The sequence below is a fragment of the Ostrea edulis genome, chromosome 9 (genome assembly GCF_947568905.1).
Source record: "Ostrea edulis chromosome 9, xbOstEdul1.1, whole genome shotgun sequence".
NCBI lineage: Eukaryota > Metazoa > Mollusca > Bivalvia > Ostreida > Ostreidae > Ostrea > Ostrea edulis.
Genome location: NC_079172.1, coordinates 12360540 through 12380765, shown reverse-complemented (window position 1 = coordinate 12380765; position 20226 = coordinate 12360540). Strand labels below are relative to the sequence as shown.

The window sequence follows — 20226 nt, the reverse complement described above, 5'->3', positions numbered from 1 at the left end:
GAGAGGGTCTGGAAAAAAAAAATATAATAATGGGAAATTCTGCTCTGAAGTGTATAGTAGGAAGGGTGTAAATAGGCCATTGTTTACCTGCTTCTCAAAGGGAAAGGGAAATATGCAGGGTAGGGGTTACTTGCGGTGTCATAACAGGACTTGTGTGCGGTGGATTTTCCTGAGATTCACAAATATTTTTGGACTTGAATTGCTCTAAGTCTGTGCCACATTTCAGGTAAGTTGAGGTGGTGGAATTTTTTATATTAATTTTTATGTTATAAAGGAATGTATAGGAAAATAATTGGTAGTCTGTGTCCATATGTGAGTGTAAGGAACGATAACTCTGGGTAGAGTGTTACATATATGCATCGGGTTCGAACATTCCTCTGTGACGGGCTCGGCATTTGTAAGAAGTAAATACGAGTAGAAACAATGCCGTTAGTACGTAAGTCCTCAAAGCTCGCGCATACTTCACAGTTACCGTTACGAAGGTCAACTTTAAGACTAGTTAACAAATGCATATTAGACTACTATGTCCATGGGTGAGTTTACTTAAGAAATAAATTCCATGTTTTGAAAAAGCAAGTATTGCGATGCTTTATGTCAGAATACTACATACTTTCTGAACTGAAGCACTTCCTGAAAAGTATGTTGGAGTGCACGTAAAGGCTGACTCACGCCCTCATGTATTTTCAAAATCACGTTTTGATATATGTTTGTAAATATTCCATAGTCGATTCAAAAGCTTATCAAGGATTGCTCCCAAATTGTAAACTTAACTTTAGCTTAAAGTTAGGGGAGGGCAGGGTTCGACCCTCGTCAAAATCACAGGCACCTGAAGTGTGGATAGCTTATGTACATACCCCCCCTCCCTCTTCTAGAATGAAATTATTTTTATACAGAACCAATTATTCATCCAAAATATGTTACTTCCACACCGATCACCCTCATAAGTTGTTCTGAATAGTCAGTTTCTACCTTCTTTAAGCTTTCGAGATGACCACTTGTGAGATACTAATTTATAAATGTAAAGGTGTTTTACAAATCATGAAAACTCACAGGGGGCTACCTGCTTGATTCACAGGTAATAAACCAACTTTATCGAAGGAATTTCTGCAAATATCTTCTTGTCAGGCTAATGTAGTTCTACTTATGTCTTTCATCTAAATCCCATGCCATCTGTTTTATTTGTTGTATTCTGCCATTTATTTCATCGTACCCGAGCTTTTACGTTCATTGACAGCCTTAAAGGAGGTTGTGACATCACAGATAGATATATATATGTGTGTGTTTACCCATAACTATCAATTTTGTAATTGCTTATAGGAGTTATGAGATGGATCACTTTTCGTTATCTTCACCTTTCATATGTATGTATATATATATATATATATATATATTATTGTTTAAACGTCCCTCTCTCGAATCTTTCACTCATATGGAGACGTCACCATTGCTTGTGAAGAGCTACAAAATTTAGGCCTATGCTCGGTGTTTATGACCTTTGAGCAAGGAGGGACCTTCCTATTAAAACGGTATTATAGTGGCACTGTCCCACTGAAATGCTTAATAAAGTAGAACTAAATGCTCCTCCTACACAGAAGAGCTTTTATATCAAAAGGCTAATTGGATTCCTCAAAGAATCACAAACTTAATTTTGAGTTTTCTTTCATTTAACTAGTCAAAATTTGAGTAAAATCTCAAACTTAATTCCAAATTTCACCTTAAAGGGGCATGGACAAAAATTTGAGATGAAAATTTTCAAAATTTATTTTAGATTTTTATTGTCTACAATGCTTAATAACTCAAGTATTTTTAATGGTTAACCAAAATTTTAATATCAGTTGTTGAGTTACAAGTGAGAATCAGATACAACACGCACAATTCTTTATTATGTAAACAAGGCTTGTGCCATGGTTTTGTTTACATATTAGATTGCTGAATAAAAAATAGCATGTTTAGTACAAAATGAGATGTGTCAAACACTAGAAACTATTTGACTGTGTTCAGAATTAACTTGTATAAATTGAAAAAATCTGCTTTAACCAAACCTGGTTTTCTTCCGCTTTTTAGCGGAATTCCGCTCTAAAAAATTTGTGCAATCCATTTACAAATTTGTATTCCGCTTTTTTAAAATAGATATACATAACCATTTTTGTCCAGTGAATCTATTTTAGATCCTTTTATACTAACTTTCATCATTGGACGTAACACACAATTTTATTGGTTCTTGGAAGCTAGTAGTGTATGTTTAAGGAGGTATGCTACCCTAGAGAAATTTGATATGGGTGAAAAGTGGAGGATATGTACAACAATATTTTGAAATTGAATACTTTCAAATCTACTTTATTTAGTCAAAAAATGCAGTTTTAGTTGCTAACAATTTGAGAATAATTTAAAACCCCTGCTGGACTCGAACCCGCGATCTACAGTTCAGCAGTCGATGTGCTAACCTACTTAGCTACTCAACTAAGCAATGATTTTTTAAATGAATAGGCAAATATTGCTGATATTTATATTTTTATCCATATTTTAAAAGTAGGTCAGCCATTATGATGATGTAGAGTACCCCCTTAACCAATCGTTGGTAGTTTAACTGAGAACGTTGGTCGTGGTAAAATCCATAATGAATGCCAAAATTCTACGACATGGGTTGGAGAATAAAAGAGAAAAGATGAATGATGATTAATGTTAACAGGAAGGGCTTTTGCCAATTATGCCACGAAGAAATCAATTACTCGTCACATAGATGGTTGGCACTGCATGGAACAGAACATCATGCATCAACAAGAAAATTGCATGAAATCTGGTAGAGCCAATCAAAGCTTTTCTGGTAACTACAAAATAATATAATTCCATCGATTTACGATAACAATAAACAGGGATTTATCAGTACCTTCTCGCAGGAACCAAAGTTATTAAGTCTTATTTTTACCTTCGATAAGTGTACAGTACCTTTCATGAGAAAGCAAAGTAAAACCGTCATCCGTAATTCCCCCTTGTTCACCTCATTTAGCAATACTTCATGACTGATATGTTAAAAAGGCACTATGTAAACATCTCCCAACTTTTATAACCCAAATTTTCTTAATTTCCTCTGTTATGGTAATTGCAAAGAACTTAGAAGATAGCTCATGATATTATTTTACTTTCTCAGTTAACTTAAGAGTTATCTAAACCAAGAGGATCCTTATAAGGCTAAGAAACTCTATGACAAAGCTGCAAAAAACTTGAAAGGCTAGACTGACTCACATCAAACATGACAGATCAGTGTGCTGACAGTAGCTAAAATTAGGAAACAAAATAGAAAGTGAATTAAGAGTCAGAATGCTGCAAGAATTGATACACGTATAAATTTGTAAATGCATGTAAATTGTTGGGTCTATGTAATGAGGTATATTGATTAAAATCCTCTTGTACATTGATACATGAATTCATATTAATTATCATTGCTATTATAACTTAGGGGTAAAGATTTAACGTATGTAAGAATTAAGAAAGTACATGTAACATAAAAGTTTTGTATAAGAAATAGACATAAAAGTTTTGTATAAGAAATAGACAAATTGAAAGTGAAAAAGAAGTGCCAGGAAATGCTCAGAATGCAGGATTTTGCACCATTTACCCCAGACCCCCGGCCTATTAGGGGTTATCTTTAAATCAGCTTTTTATGCCCCGAAGATCGGGGGGGGGGGGGGGGGGGGGGGGGGGCATATTGTTTTTGTCCTGTCTGTCATTTTCTAATTCTGTCATTCTGTCTGAAACTTTAACATTGCTAATAACTTTTGAACAGTAAGTGATAGAGCTTTGATATTTCACTTGAGTATTCCTTGTGACAAGACCTTTCCTTGGGTACCAACATTTTTGACCCCGTGACCTTGACCTTGGAATTTGACCTACTTTTTGAAAACGTTAACCTTGCTAATAACTTTTGAACAGTAAGTGATAGAGCTTTGATATTTCACTTGAATATTCCTTGTGACAAGACCTTTCCGTGGGTACCAACATTTTTTACCCCGTGACTTTGACGTTTGACCTACTTTTTGAAAACTTTAACCTTGCTAATACCTTTTGAACAGTAAGTGATAGAGCTTTGATATTTTACTTGAGTATTCCTTGTGACAAGACCTTTCCGTGGGTACCAACATTTTTGACCCCGTGACCTTGACATTTGACCTACTTTTTGAAAACTTTAACCTTGCTAATAACTTTTGAACAGTAAGTGATAGAGCTTTGATATTTTACTTGAGTATTCCTTGTGACAAGACCTTTCCGTGGGTACCAACATTTTTGACCCCGTGACCTTGACGTTTGACCTACTTTTTGAAAACTTTAACCTTGCAAATACCTTATGAACAGTAAGTGATAGAGCTTTGATATTTCACATGAGTATTCCTTGTGACAAGACCTTTCCGTGGGTACCAACATTTTTTACCCTTGACCTTGGAATTTGACCTACTTTTTGAAAACTTTAAGCTTGCTAATAACTTTTGAACAGTAAGAGATAGAGTTTTGATATTTCACATGAGTATTCCTTGTTACAAGATCTTTCCGTTGGTATTGAACCTTTTGACCTTGACATTTGACCTACTTTAAATTTTTTTTTTACATTGGTCATTAACTTCTAAATGGTAAATATTAGAGCTTTCATATTGTACATGAGCATTTCTTTTGACAAGATCTTTCTACTGGTACCAAGATATTTGCCCTTGTGACCTTGGCCATCTTCGGAATTGGCCATTATCGGGGGCATTTGTGTTTCACAAACACATCTTGTTTTTTTTATATCATTGCACAATCAGGTCTGTTTAACAGAACTTTTACTAGTATATTTAACCTATGTAAAGAAAAAGATGGCACATAAGCCTTGTTTACATAAAGAATTGTGAGCTCTCCCATATTCCTCGAGAATTAACATTCAAATTTTTGCTGACCATCAGAAATACTTTAGTTAGGCATTCTAAACATTAAAAATTAAAAAATCGATGAAGGGGAAAAGCCTACTAAATATTTCTGTTCCTTAGAATCTAGAAATTATATTTGTAAACAAATACCTAGAATAGAAAAAGAGAATGGATCAATTATTTGTAAACAGGAGAAAATTCTTGAGGAACTAAAAGATTTTTATGAAACCCTCTATAAAAAACCAGCTGATTTAGAAAGCGATAACTTCTCTAATAATCTTAATAAATATAATGATATTCCTAAACTGACTTATGATGAAGCACAAAGCATAGAAGGTATGTTAACTGAGAAAAAGGTGCTTGACTTTCTTAAAAAAATGAAAAATGATAAAACCCCAGGCCCTGATGGATTCACATGTGAATTTTTAAAAATTTTCTGGAAAGATATCAGTTCTTTTGTTACTCGAGCAATAAATAACTCCTTTGAGAGGCACAATATTTCTGAATGTAACAAGTTAGGGGTGATCACCTGTATTCCGAAAGCCGGAAAACCGAAACAGTTTCTAAAAAATTGGAGACCCATCTCTCTTTTGAATGTTGTTTATAAACTAGCATCAGGGTGTATTGCAGAAAGAATAAAAAAATTTCCTAGATAAATTAATACATACAGATCAAACTGGATTTATTAAAGGTAGATATATTGGTGAGAATATAAGATTAATTTATGATATCATGCATTATACAGAATCCAAACAAATACCGGGGCTTCTGATGCTTATCGATTTTGAAAAGGCTTTCGATACTGTCTCCTGGAAATTTATTCAAGAAACATTATGTTTTTTTAATTTTGGTATTTCTATTCAAAACTGGATAAAATTATTTTACAATCAAATAAAGTCATGTGTCATTCAAAATGGAATTGTGTCACAATACTTCAGTCCAGAACGGGGCTGTAGACAGGGCGATCCCATATCTCCTTACTTATTTCTTCTATGTGCTGAAATACTTGGTATTCTAATACGCAAAAACAAAGATATTAAAGGCATTACTATTGATGGGGAAGAATATAAAATATCTCAATATGCAGATGACACCTCACTTATTTTAGATGGGTCTCCCACTTCCATGGATGGCATTATTAGAGTCCTAGATTACTTTGCAATAATTTCAGGTCTAAAGATAAATTTTTTAAAGACAAAAATGATTTGGATAGGTAGCAAAAAATTTTCAAAGGACGTTTTCCATCACACAAGGTGGAAATTTGATTGGAACAATAAAACATTTGATTTATTAGGAATAAAATTTAGTATCAATTTACAAGAAATGGTAGAACTGAATTATAAGACTAAACTGAAGGAAATAAAAAAAGTTATGATGCAGTGGAATGATAGAAGTCTTACTCCTTTAGGACGGTTAACAGTAATAAAAACATTACTGATACCAAAATTAAATCATTTGATACTTACAATTCCAAATCCTAAAGATGAAACCATTTGTGCTTTTGAAAGTGATTTATATAACTTTCTTTGGAATAACAAAACTCATAAAGTAAAGAAAAATGTCATAATTCAAGAATATGCTAGTGGGGGTATTAAAATGGTTGACTATAAAGAATTTATCACTGCTCTTAAAGCAACATGGATTCGACGTATTCTACATTCAAATGCAAAATGGACAAAACTACTGGGGGCAGAACTAATGACTTGTATAGAAAAGATATGGGTATTTGGAATAGATTTTATCAATAATTTAAGGGTAAAAATAACCAACAGTTTTTGGATAGATGTGTTTCAGAGCTGGTCAAATATAAATTCTGCAAAAGATAAAATCAACCCAGATTTTTATTGTGAACATATTTGTTATAATCCAAATATTACTATTGGTGGAAGATCAGTATTGTTTAAAAGTCTGCATGATTTAGGGATTATATTTATTTATGATCTTCTTGATGAAAATAGTAACTTGTACAGCTTTGATTATGTGCAAAATGTTTTGAAAGTTAAAATGAATTTTGTAGAATATGCAGGACTAAAGAAAGCAATCCAACAAAGACAATTTAAGTTCTTATACAAGACAATACAAGAACTACAAAACCACTTTTGCCTATTATTCCCTCTACTATATCAATATATTTCAAAGATAAAAAAGGTTGTAAAGATATGTATAAGCAATTGATAAGCCATAAAGCAACCAAAATTAAATCTATATCAAAATGGGAAGAAACAGAAGAAGGTTTTTCAGAGCTAGAATGGAAAAATATATTTGAACTTCCTTTTAAAACAACTCAAGAATCTAAATGGCAATGGTTACAGTTTCAAATCTTACACAGAATATTTCCATGCAACTATAACTATTTACATAAACTTAGAATTGTTGATTCCCTAATTTGCACATTTTGCAAGAGGGATTTTGAAACTATTGATCACATATTTGTAGAATGTCCATGTGTGAAAGAGATCTGGTACGGAATTGAAGAATGGCTTTGCGAAAAACTGGACAGGCATATTAGTTTTGATAGACAAGCAATTCTTTTTGGAAAATTTGCTAATAAGAATGTACACAAGGTGGAAGATTTGATAATTCTGATGATAAAGCAATATATTTATATTAGTAAATTCTCAAGTATAAGCAAATTAAGTATTGATGCATCCAAAAAAATTATCATTGATAGAATTACAGTTGAAAAACTTTTGTTGTTGAAAAACTGCAGGTATAGGGAGTTGAGAGATACTGGCAAAATATTTATGATAAATTATGATTGTATTAAAAAGTTGTTTTTTGTTTTTTTTGTTTTTGTTTTTTTTTTAAACCTAAGATTGTGTTCCATGCCCCTTCGTTTTATATGTTTTCTTTCTTTCTTTCTTTCTCTCTTTCTATTTATGAAATGTCTTTTGCATATGAATATTGATGATATTATTGTGTAGATTAAATTACATATATGTATATAATGTAAAAGTCAAATAAAAAATCAAACAATAAAAAAAAAAAAAATTATAAAAAATTAAATTTGAAAATTTTCAGTTCAAATCATGTCCATGCCCCTTTAAATTTAATTTGAGAAATCCATGCAGGCCTGAATGCACATGGATAGTGGGTTTTCCTTGGAATCCCTGCTCATACTCTATGTCCCTTCAAGTGATGCCATAACTGAGATTATGCTGATATCACTCATATAGGATTATAAAATTATTGTGTTACTTTCACTCTATAAGATATCTACTGCTACATAGTTCAAAGCTGGTTTTGTTTCCATTACATTCAGTATTGAATCATTAGGGAAAGGGGGGGGGGGGAGACAGGACTTATGCACCTTTGCTTTGGTACGTGTATGTATAAACTTTATCAAAAAGGTTATTTTGTGGACCAAAGTCTCATTAAAGTTTACAGTTTCCCATCTGAAAAAGTGTCCCATGCACTGCCCCTCTTGTATCTACTGGATCATTAAGATATACATGCATATACATCTTTTCCCCATTTGTTGCAGGTAGAAGCATCATGAAAAATCTGAAGAATTCAATTCTAATATTTTTTAATCGTAAAGGTAAGTTACAATATTTTGTATTATTATAGTTTTGCTAACATACATATACATTACAGAATTATTGACATTTTGAGGTCAATATGATGTTTTAGCCACCCAAGATGTTCATTGAGCTCGTAGGGCAAGATGGCTAAAGATTAATTTTGTATTGATCAAGAAAATGTCATTAATTGTTTTATTTTATAATCAATAATTTAAAGGGGAAGGCAACCCAAAAATTTTTACATGATAAATGATATGGGATTAATTATATGATAAATATTTGTCATACTATTCTGTTGATATACGGCCTAGATAAACTTCAGTACTAATTTGAAAACGTTAAAAATTGAAATTCCCACCATCTATAGAGGCTGCCATGATGTGGAACTCTTTTGTATTCAAGAACACAAAAATCAATAATTTTGATGACACACCGTCTATTTGGGTTTCGTGAGATTCTAAGATTATCAAAGATGTGCATGTGGTAGATTTTACATTCAAATAGATAGGTGGATGTCTTCCTGTCAAGCTGTTATTTGCACTGATGCAAAGGGGAGGTGTAAAATAGTTTTTTCGAAATTCCTGAGCCAACCAATCATCTGGAAAGAAAAGACTACATGTAAACTGTGAATCCATCATTTGTGTAAATATGACAAGTTGAGGTTCGAGACATTTGTATGAAGAAACATGTACTGTCTGCCTGGTCTGCGACTCGACTGAACGTCTTCTTTTCTCAATTTCTTCTTTCAAAAGAATGCATGGGCTCAAATCTATACAGCTCGAAACTTAACTATCCATGACTTGTCATGTTTACAGTGCTGCTGGCGGAATAAACCGAACAAATGGCATGGTGTCATATATTAAACTTTAATGGCTGCTCTTTTAGCGGCAGGTAATTGAAAATATATGATAGATTAATATTGATTTAATTGTTATGCAAAGATTTTTGTTAAAGACTGTCATTTTCGATATCAGTAAGTAAAACTTTATTCATAAAAGCAACGATGTGGTTAGGGTTACCTTTCCCTTTAATGATTCAGAATTCAAATGTATTTGATTTGAAACTTTCTACAAAAGTCCATGACAACAGGATTGGTAATGAGTTGATTTTTAACTATTTCCCTTAAAATTTACATTGTTGTAATTGAATGTAAAATTTGGTTAATTATTTATTGTAAAATGTGGCAAATTAAAGTTGATACAAAAAATTGAATATTGCTTTGTGAGGTTCAAAATTGGGAGAAAGTCTTTTTTCCACTGAATAGTTTCAAAATATTTTCATTGCCTTTTGAGCGTTTTTTCTGCATCTTTATCATTGAGAAGCACTCAAATTGTAAGTTGTCTAGTGATGCAAATCTCACCATGCTTTACTTACCTTTCTAACCTTGTTTACGTCGCCTGCAAGACCTACCACAAGAACATCATTCGATCTTTTCCGTTTCATCGTGACTATTTTTTGTTGGACCTCAGCCAATTAAAGAGCTCGAAATTATTTGATCATATAATTATTTTTGTGTGCAATATTTATAGTAATTGGTACATGAAATAGAAATACAAGGCATCAAACCCATAATAGAACTAGGTTATATTTCTTTATTATAATGGCAGATTGGTATCATATTTTAAGGACGTAATGATACAATATTTTTAGCTCAACTTTAAATTAGCTGAAAGCTGAATTAAACTTAACACCTTTTGTCTGTCGTCTGTCTGTAAACTTTTCACATAAAATTTTCATCTTCTTCTCCAGAACTACTGGGTCAATTTCAGTCAAATTTGGTACAAATCATCCTTGGGGATTCAAGTTGTCAAAAACTGAAGGATTTAAAGGGGAGATAATTACAAAAATGCAAAACCACATGGCCAGAAAAGTTGAAAGTTACAAGAAACCTTCCTGACATAGTGCAGATTTAAGTTTGTTAGCATTGTGACCCCCTGGGGGTAGGGTGGGGTCAGGTTGATATCCAAGATGGGGGGGGGGGGATTGTTTTTGTCCTGCATGTCATTCTGTTTGAAACTTTAACCTTGCAAATAACTTTTTGAACAGTAAGTGCTAGAGCTTTGATATTTCACATGAGTATTCCTTGTGACAAGACCTTTCCGTGGGTACCAACATTTTGGACCCTGTGACCTTGACCTTGGAGTTTAACCTACTTTTTAAAAACTTTAACCTTGCTAATAACTTTTGAACAGTGAGTGCTAGAGCTTTGATATTTCACATGAATATTTCTTATGCCAAGACCTTTTTGTGGGTACCAACATATTGGACCCTGTGACCTTGACCTTGGAATATGACCTACTTTTTAAAAACTTTAACGTTACTAATAACTTTTGAACAATAAATGCTAGAGCTTTGATATTTCACATGAGTATTCTTTTGTCATGACCTTTCCGTGGGTACTAAACCATTTGACCTACCTTTAAAAAAATTGACATTGGTCATAACTTTTAAATGGTAAATATTAGAGCTTTCATATTGCACATGAACATTTTTTGTGACAATTAGATCTTTCTACTGGTACCAAGATATTTGACCTTGGCCATCTTTGGAATTGGCCATTATCGGGGACATTTGTGTTTCACAAACACATTTTGTTATTTTTCTGTGTTCAGAAGTTAAATATTTGCATTAATACAATGAAGGATTTGTTTGGGGGGGGGGGGGGGGGGGGGGTAACCATTACAATTTCATAAAGTCATGGAAAGTTCAACCATAATTATTGCATAATGTTGGATTTTAAGGATGTATGCTACACCAGAGAAATTTGATATGGATAGATGAAAACTTAAAACTTTCAAATTTATGTTATTTAGTCAAAAAATGCAATTTTAGTAGAAACCAATCTGAAAATTTTTTTTAAAACCCTGCTGGACACGAACCTGCGATCTTCAGTTCAGCAGTTGACGTGCTAACCTACTGAGCTATTCAGCTAAGTGATGATTTTTGAAACGAATAGACAAATATTGCTGGTATCTATATTTTCTTCCATGATTTAAAAGGAAGTCAGTCATTATGACAATGCAGAGTACCTCCTTAAGGGGTTTGATGACTTTGATTCCTTAATTTTCATTACGAAAAAATATTTAGATATGTATATTAATATACATGTAGATTGAAGAGGAAATTGTCATTTTGACTCTCTCTGTACCTGTATACCATCTACTTATACAAGCCAGAGGTGCATTTTTCGAAAGAACTTACAACTTACGACCAACTTTACATACCATCTGGAATTTTCCAGCTTATTGTAAGGTCATTCACTCCAAATGCAAAATATCTTTTTTTTTTTTTTACAAATGTGAAAAATTAAGCCTTAGAAAAGTTTTACTTCATTCATTGAAAGTAATAACTGTGTAATACAATTTAAGACTTGTGACTTTGTCACAAGTTGTTTTGTAAAAGGGGCCCCAGAATCACTTCAGAATAAGCGTTTTATTTATAGAAAAGCCTAGCAAATATTACATCTTATAGGATTTTAATAGGGTCGATTCCTAAACCAAGGCTTGTTAGGAGAAATGCATATTTTGATAAGCATTTGTGAAACAGAAAATGAGTAGGTATTCAAAAATCTGTATCAATTTTGAATCAGTCCTTTTTTCTCTTTATTTTAGGTAAACTATCATTGAAAATCCTTGCAGCAGTATTTCTCATCCTCGTCTTATTTTGGAAAAGTTATTGCTTTATCTTCAAGCTGGACAATGTGGTCTGTGTTTTAATCCAAGGACGTCTAGCTAATGCCATGTTCCAAGAAGCGTTTGTGTACACATTTGCCAAAAAGAAAAACAAAGCAGCTGTTGTTTTCAGTGGGGAAAATCCTCTTGCAAACATTTTTACTCTAGAAGGTTTGAACTGGACATATGATAATACTAAATCATGTTCATGTTACTCAATGTATGAGGATAAATGGGACTGTGCATTTGATGATACATTTGAAAATCTGCACCTTCATGATAAGCAAACAGTTCGAGTCCTCGGATATTTTCAATCGTGGAAATATTTCAAAGGTCACGAAAAAGAAATCCGCAGACTGTTTACATTTAAACAGAATATAGAAGAAAAAACTCATTCAATATTGCTGTCAATTATTAGTTCACTCAAGTATAAAGGTGTAACGGACAAGACCGTTCTTGTGGGAGTTCATATAAGGAGAGGAGACTACGTTTCAAACAAAGTCTTCGTGGACTTTGGTTACAATGTGGCTTCTGAGATCTACATGCATAATGCAGTCAAGTTTTACCAGAGACGATACTCCGACCTTCTGTTCATTGTATGTGGAAATGATATTCCTTGGGCAAGACAGGTTCTACAGGAGTATGACAGAGTCTATTTTGTTGAAGGAAACACTGCATCAGAAGACATGGCCCTGCTGGCTGGGACCCACCACACCCTAATGACAGTGGGTACATTTGGGTGGTGGATAGGGTGGCTCACTAATGGCACCACCGTGTATTACAAACACAATTTTCGAGAGGGCACAGATTTCATGCGTCAGTTCCATGGTAGTACCAAAGAACATTTTCCACCACATTGGATTGGGTTAGAATGATGTAGCTTTATTTAATATGCAACTTCCGAGATATCAGCTCTTTTGTGATGGAGGTACGTTCAGTGTTCTGTTGAACGCTTGGGTGGGTACAAGATGTATACATATGCTACAGACTACACTGTAGCTATGTTAATACGAATAAAAGTAATGAAAGTGTAAATTCTGTTTATATCAGCTGTTGGTATACATTAAACTGACCATATCAAGAATAATATTTGATTGAATTAGGCCATTAAATTAGATATAAAATTATATTTTATTTCCTCTTCTGCGCAAGTGATATTTTAATCAAAGAAAAATGGTGATTATCGATTTTTGTTTGAGCTATTTTATTATCAAATACTAATAAACTTACTAATATTGTGTGTCCCTGCAGTTTGGGTGGTTGCATGATGTCTGATAATTAGCGTTTAGGCAATATATCATTGCAGCGATAAGCATTTACAAGTACCCACCGCATATGGACGACAGTATGTTTTGCTTCTCACTGTGCGTAAGAGTTCCACAAAGGGAAAGAACTATTGGGCAACTTGGAAATTGCATATTCAGCTCAATGTTTTTATGTCACCAGGATCACTCAGATTATTTTAGGGAACAGAACTTTTGGATATACAATGTATATGGGCTTTTGATTTTTCAAAGTTAGTGGTTCCATATTGTGATCCACGAGTTCACATTATATTGATGAAAAATGAAAGAATTTGTATCATTTTTACAAATCATTTATTTGAATAATTATTAGTCTCTCTCTTAATATTTCAGTTTGTTTCCTCTCATTTAATAACTACTCATGATGTATTCCTATTTAGGGGCTTAGAAATCCTTAATAAATCACCTCATGTTGATTGCAGAAGAAACATTTTCTCTATAATCCAAAATATCAAGTTTCCTAGAGTTTTACTGATTTTGACATTTCTTGTGTTGAAAAACATCAGAGCTGCTTTACATTTATATGATTATATAATATGAAAACATTTTTCACAAGAATTCATCATTTGAGCTATTATGTAAGGACATCTAAAATGTGTGATATAAACTAATAAAGTATATACATCTCTCCTTCCCAGCAGGGGGACATATTGTTTTAGTGTGAATTCTTCTTCCGCTTCTTCCTTTTCATACAAATTTGTCAGAGCCATGATTATTTTTTGTCTGTTGACATAAGCCATTGGTATTTGGGTATACCATAATAAGACAGTGTGTTGTGTGGCATTTTTACGATCTTTGACCTTTTATGTAAAGGTCAAATAATAGAGTTTTGGGGGCATTTCTGTTGTCCGGACCATAATTTTTTTGTCTTTTGACGTTGACCTTTTATGTTTGGTATGTGAATGAACCATGATAAGACAGTGTGTTGTGTGCTATTTATGATGTCCTTTGATCTTGGCCTTTTATGTAAAGGTCAAATAATAGAATTTTTGGGGCTAGGCCTCTGATATTTGGTTTAGCATAATAAGATGGTGTGCCATGTGCCATTTTTGATTACCTTGACATTTTATGTAAAGCTCAAAGAATAGAATTTTTGGAGTATTTTTTTTTTTTGCCTGGACCATAACTTTTTTGCCTTTTGACATAAACCTTTTATATTCGGTACATTGGTAAGTTTAATTTACTATCATATGTTCACAACACTGTTCCTTGTTTGAAGCATGTATAGGTGACTGTTGTGTACCATAACTCTTAATTTTCCACTCATAACATGATCTCTTAAAAATGTTTCTTAAAAAACTGTGGAAACATCAGTTTTAGTGTGTCAAAACCATTCTTCCTTTTCTTTTTCAAAGTTGAATTACGATATTCTTTGTCAGGAAACATTTATTGTACCTCCAATACACTAATATTACATGTGCAAAAATACCCTTGAAATAACACACACACCCCAACCCCCACAAATTTTTGTAAAACATATATGCCCCCCACAGGCACTTGTTTCTGTAAATAACTTACGACCTCTGTATACTAATAATAACACATTAGTATACAGAGGTCGCAAGTTATTTACAGAAACAAGTGCCTGTGATGCCCCCTCCCCCTGTGGTGCAAAATTGAAAAGGGTTATACACAGTCATACCTGTACATCATTTAATTGATAGTAGTGCCAAAATAATTCAAGATATTTTCCGCAAACATCCGTGCATTAAAAGACCCCATTAGAACTGAGCTTCCATGAGTTATCCTTGGTAGTTATGTTTGTATGTATGTATATACCGAATAAACAATTTTTTTTTAAATTTCCTATGTCCAGAATGGATTGACCCTTGGTCTTTAACAATGCAAACAATATCTTCCAATGTCCAGAGTGGGTTGACCTTTGAGCAGGTAACCTCGAAATCAATATGGGTCATCTACTCATTGAAATGTACAAGTGTACAAAGTTTGATGTCTATCAAGCAAAGGGTTCTTAAGATATTCGTACTCAGTAAGGTGCAAAACCGTGAATTTGTTTACACGCGGGAGTGGGACAGATATTCATCACTGCATAAGTGAATCTGCTCAGTAAGTTTATCATACGTAGTTTCATCACCCAATTTCGACTGATACACAAACTAAGTAAATGGTTAAGTATTCAAGAAGTAATTAAATACTTAGAATTCTTATTATATCACATTATTTTGTTGCTCCTACCTATCATATCCAGGATATTGCTTGGAAATATGGCATTGTATTTATGTTTCCACTTTAGTAAAACATTTCTTTTGATAGTATTTTATATTTCCTACATCAAGTATTTTAAAATAAGTCAGTTTTTATACATTTTATCGTCTTTCTCACTGACTGTAGTACCACTCTGTCCCACCTAAGCATTCAAAGTTCCACTAAATGCACCTCCTACACAGGAGAGCTCTAATCTCGAAACTGGCGTATTGAGTGGTTCTCAAGATATTGAGTCGACATGTGGTCTACCGACCGACAGGTGCAAGATCAACATGCAATCGATTTATCAATCCATCAATCAAACAATTTCACAATCAATATACCAATCAATCTGACAATAAAATTTCCATCAATGATTGTATTTGAGTGAATCCATCATTTTGTCAATTAGAATAAAGCCAATGATGTTATGGATGCAATGGTTTTCGTTTTGCTGAAAGGGATGGCGTTTAACTTCCAATGCGATAACCTATTAGCACTCACTTTTTAATACAAAGTACAAAAATACCAGTTTTTTTTATCAACACGAAAAATACAGAGTATTTGATCAAATAGTTTTCCACCAAACTCGGTGAATTTACTTCTATTCACTTACTCTAAATTTTAACCAATTTTCCCCCCAACAACGAAACAAGTTGCTCAAAATTTAAATGAAATATGGCAGTATTTAAACTGAAATGAATGATTTGTCAAATCTGCCACTGTCCGATTGATTCTCGACGAAATCCCTCTACATTCCGGACCAATGTATGTTTCCTATTTCTAGCTGAATTTTTGTCATCAGCAGCTTTCGGCGTTGGCGGATCCAATACTTCTGCTCGCACTCTCAGCGACATATGTACCTCCGGGCATACGCACCGCTCTCTGCAACGTGTAACCTGTTCTATCCACAATGGCTTGTTCTGAGTTCATCCATTCCAGTGTTGTACATGTATAACTGACTAGCACACTTCCGCTTTCCACTGTGGTTAGTGAGGTTTCCTGCGTGACCCCTCCTCTTACAGCTGATTGTTATCTTGTTCACGCCAACATCGGATAAGGTTTACCGCAAGCGGACGTCTTTAAAACTCATCATCATGTCCTTACTGACTAGTTTTTTAACACATCCAGATACTGTTGGAAATAGTAGGCTATACATCGACCTCCAATAAAAAAATGTTTTGTAAGTCACAAACATAAATTGTATTTAACATGTAGGGATTTTCTTTTAACGCTCTCTTAATGACAAATATGAAATACATATGCTACTTGACATACCTGGTTGGCGAAGGTCCTTACTCTGAAGAGATAGGTAGTTGAGTCCTCCCTTGGAAGTCTAGTCTGACACCACCCACCCACCCACCCACCCCCAATGAAGGTATTTCCCTCGTTCATCCTCACCAGTGCTCACGTTCGCGCAAGTCAGATTTCTGTGCTCACCGAAGTCCGATGAGCTTTCTGTAAAAACAAAAACCACACAGTCAATATATTGCAAAGTTTCTGCAGACTTGTCACCCAGTATTTCTTTTTCCTATATGCAGTAGTTCTTCATCTTCTTGCGTAATATGATGACCTTCTTAACTTTGGTTCCAAGACCTTTGGACAAAAGATTTCATTTTAGCGTCAAGTGTTTTTCTGAAATCTGCAAATCCGATATGTTGGAGAAGAGGTTACTATCGTGTCTTTTGTTGTAGCACTGATACCTCGATAATCCATATACACAGGTAAAATTAAAACAGGAAAGGTGAAGATAACGAACAGCGATCAATCTCATAACTCCTATAAGCAATACAAAATAGAGAGTTGGGCAAACACGCACTCCTGGACACACCAGAGGTGAGATCAGGTGCCTAGGAGGAGTAAGCATATCCTGTCGACCGGTCACTCTCGTCGTGAGCCCTACATCCTGATCAGGTAAACGGAGTTATCCGCAGTCAAAATCAGTGTGCCAAGAACGGCCTAACAATCGGTATGAAACACGTCAGACAGCATTTGACCTAATGATAGGTTGTATTGACGGACTAGATCGTTATAACGACCATAGAATTTGCGAAATGCTGACTTTGAACAATCGAGACTGTTGAAACCCCTGTACCGTCAACTTGTTTGTCAGTAGCTTGCCTTGATTTAAAAACTGACTATACGCAGAACAAGCTCTTGCGTATCGAATCAGTTGAGAGATATAAAACCATATGCAGGTGATAATGGAATATTGCTACATAAATATGGGAAGTTGACGGTGAAAAAGCTGAAATCATCCCATTTGTCATACAGTTGAGTTATGTGTAACATATGATTGGATATTCATATGTTAAACATACCAGTATACTACATTTAGATACTGTGTCACATTTAAAGTCCAAACTGCTTTCCGTTCATCCATAACCAAATCTGTGTTCAGGTAAATAGATAAATTTTATCCCCAACTTTCACCCATACGTTTAAATCAGGTTTGAAATTGTCGACTAAGCAAGGTATATTTTTAAGCGCTAAGCGTAGCTTAAGCGCTTATTGCCGCCAGTTGGATTTTGCTTTCGTCATCATGTTTCCGGTTCATCGCCACCTATAGGCGAATTTATGCATCGCTGTAGTCAAGTCGTGTTTAAAGTAGTCGTAATTTTGCAACCGATCTAGCACGGGGATTACATTCATATCTGCAGTTGGATTTCCCCCCCCGGAAATACAGTTCGTTGAACAGTGAATAAAATATGTATAAAAAGGGTGATATTTTTGTCCTCATTCTTGGGGAAAGTGAGACACAGATGCAGGTCATTCTTCAGTTAAAATTCCCATTTGAATCTGCGTCTGTAATAATTAAAGTGATTCAAAATCTAAAATTGAATAAGAATATGTATATGAAACCGTTTTAGCTAGGGTGCCTTTGCATTGTTACCTTCGCATGAAGCTTAAAGGCCAGGAAAATCAATTTGCATGGTGCAATCTATATTTAGAAGCCACGTCATTAAGCTGTACACGAATCAGGAGGGTTTCCCACGTGTGTTTTGGCAGCTGTTCCGACTCAGTAAAATTTTTGTCCGACGCAGCAAAAATGTGTGCAACACAGTAAAAAATTAACTGATCCGCGTCCATTGTGAACGAGAAAGAATTTGTGCACGATTATGCTTTGACAGCGAAGGACAGAGATCGGTGTCTCAGAAGGATGATATTGCGTAACTGCTTACACCTTCCCCGATCATATATGTAAGTCGGTCATGCAGAAATTTAGAGGATGCAACGGTGTAACTTAAGCTTAATTTATTATTTCTAAACGACCAAGATATTCTTCAGAATCATCGTCAACACAATCAAATTTGATTTCGTGATTTAGTTTCAAAAATGAGACTAAAAATATTAGTCTTGGGGCAAGGAAAAGATAAAAGGTACAACATTATATTATATTATATTATATTATGGAAGACAATACCCCGGTTTCAAGTATTCAAAACACCGCGTGGAATTTTACGAGGGCTGTATACTGAAATACATATGTTTAGAACAAGTGTTAGATAAACATTGCCATTGTGTCAAGCATGAATGTGAAATGGTTTGCGGTCCAAAGCACGCTACATACAACGAAAAGTAATCGTGTTTTCAATTTCTTTGTACTTCAAACAAACAATTGACAATGACATGCATATGCTACCTGTATTTCCGAACGTACAAATGATGAAGAAGGGAGAGGGGCATGGATGTACTGTCGTTGTTCCCTGTCCCCACATTTTGTTTTCGCTGAACGATCTTTTCATATAAAAAAGATGCATTTAGTTTTTTGGTGAGATGCCTCTTCATTATTTCTAACAGCGGTTTGAACATTACCGTTTGAAAATTACTTTTGTAACTTTTCAGTGCCTAGTTTGGGATTCTCATTTAGCTACATTTACATGTTGTAAATTTTGCATATTTATTGCGAGTCACTTCTGTTACGCGTTTTTTTTTGTTTTTTTTCATATTAGAACTCCTACACAAGCTTCGAATCTTATGCTTTTTTGCTAAGGTTATTAGCATTTTCATATAAAGAACTGTTTTATAAAATTAAAACAATAGCAATGTATATTATGTCTCATTCAGACAAACGGATGAGTCTCCTTTGCAATATGAATATGCGCTTTTACACAAGAAGTGTAATACACACAAGTTGATGAATACAGCGTTTAATGTTACCTGTGTACAAACTCTTGGTTTTTTTTTTTTGGTTTTTTTTTTTTAGATTTACGTATAACAAACAATCACTACAATTGCTAAATGTAAATCCATGCTTATATGTTAGTCTAATTCATCATCATATTTGAATTAATATATCCTCTTGCACTAACTTTCATGTTAAAAATGAGCTATCTCCACTCTTGTTGATGACGCAGTATTCAGTTTCAAAGTAATATTGCACATGTATCATGAACATCTTTTCTAAATAACTTCCTAAATTGTGTTTTCAGTTATACACGTATTTATCGGACTTATTTGGATTCAGATTCTCTCCAACCTGATTTTGAATTGAAAATAACTTCATTATTGATTACAAAAAATAATTCCACTTTCATGGTTTGATTGCTATTTACAGATAATTATGCACTGGATTCTGTAGTACAAGTCATACAGATGCATGTTTATGTGTGTATTTAAATGATTT

At 34.0% G+C, this 20226-nt stretch overlaps 1 protein-coding gene across 3 annotated transcripts; it reads left to right on the top strand.

The window, feature by feature from the left end:
* The first annotated feature begins 379 nt into the window (after positions 1-379).
* LOC125672815 (galactoside alpha-(1,2)-fucosyltransferase 2-like) lies at positions 380-14059 on the top strand. 3 transcript variants are annotated; one of them, XM_048909027.2, is made up of 3 exons: positions 380-533; positions 8380-8436; positions 12031-14059. In XM_048909027.2, exons 1-3 carry the CDS (start codon positions 524-526, stop codon positions 12963-12965), a joined length of 1002 nt encoding a protein of 333 aa, XP_048764984.2. In that variant the 5' UTR covers positions 380-523; the 3' UTR covers positions 12966-14059. The 3 variants fall into 3 exon arrangements, with proteins under 3 accessions (XP_048764984.2, XP_048764985.1, XP_048764981.2); XM_048909028.2 differs by lacking the exon at positions 380-533 and adding an exon at positions 1052-1075; XM_048909024.2 differs by lacking the exon at positions 380-533 and adding an exon at positions 2645-2824.
* Positions 14060-20226: the final 6167 nt, after the last annotated feature.

What these genes read in the sequence shown, in the direction of transcription:
- LOC125672815 (XM_048909024.2), top strand. Translation starts at nt 2,680, where the DNA reads ATGTTAACAGGAAGGGCTTTTGCCAATTATGCCACGAAGAAATCAATT. An exon ending in AGCCAATCAAAGCTTTTCTG is followed by an intron (nt 2,825 to 8,379) that starts GTAACTACAAAA and finishes CATTTGTTGCAG; the next exon opens with GTAGAAGCATCATGAAAAAT. An exon ending in AATATTTTTTAATCGTAAAG is followed by an intron (nt 8,437 to 12,030) that starts GTAAGTTACAAT and finishes TCTTTATTTTAG; the next exon opens with GTAAACTATCATTGAAAATC.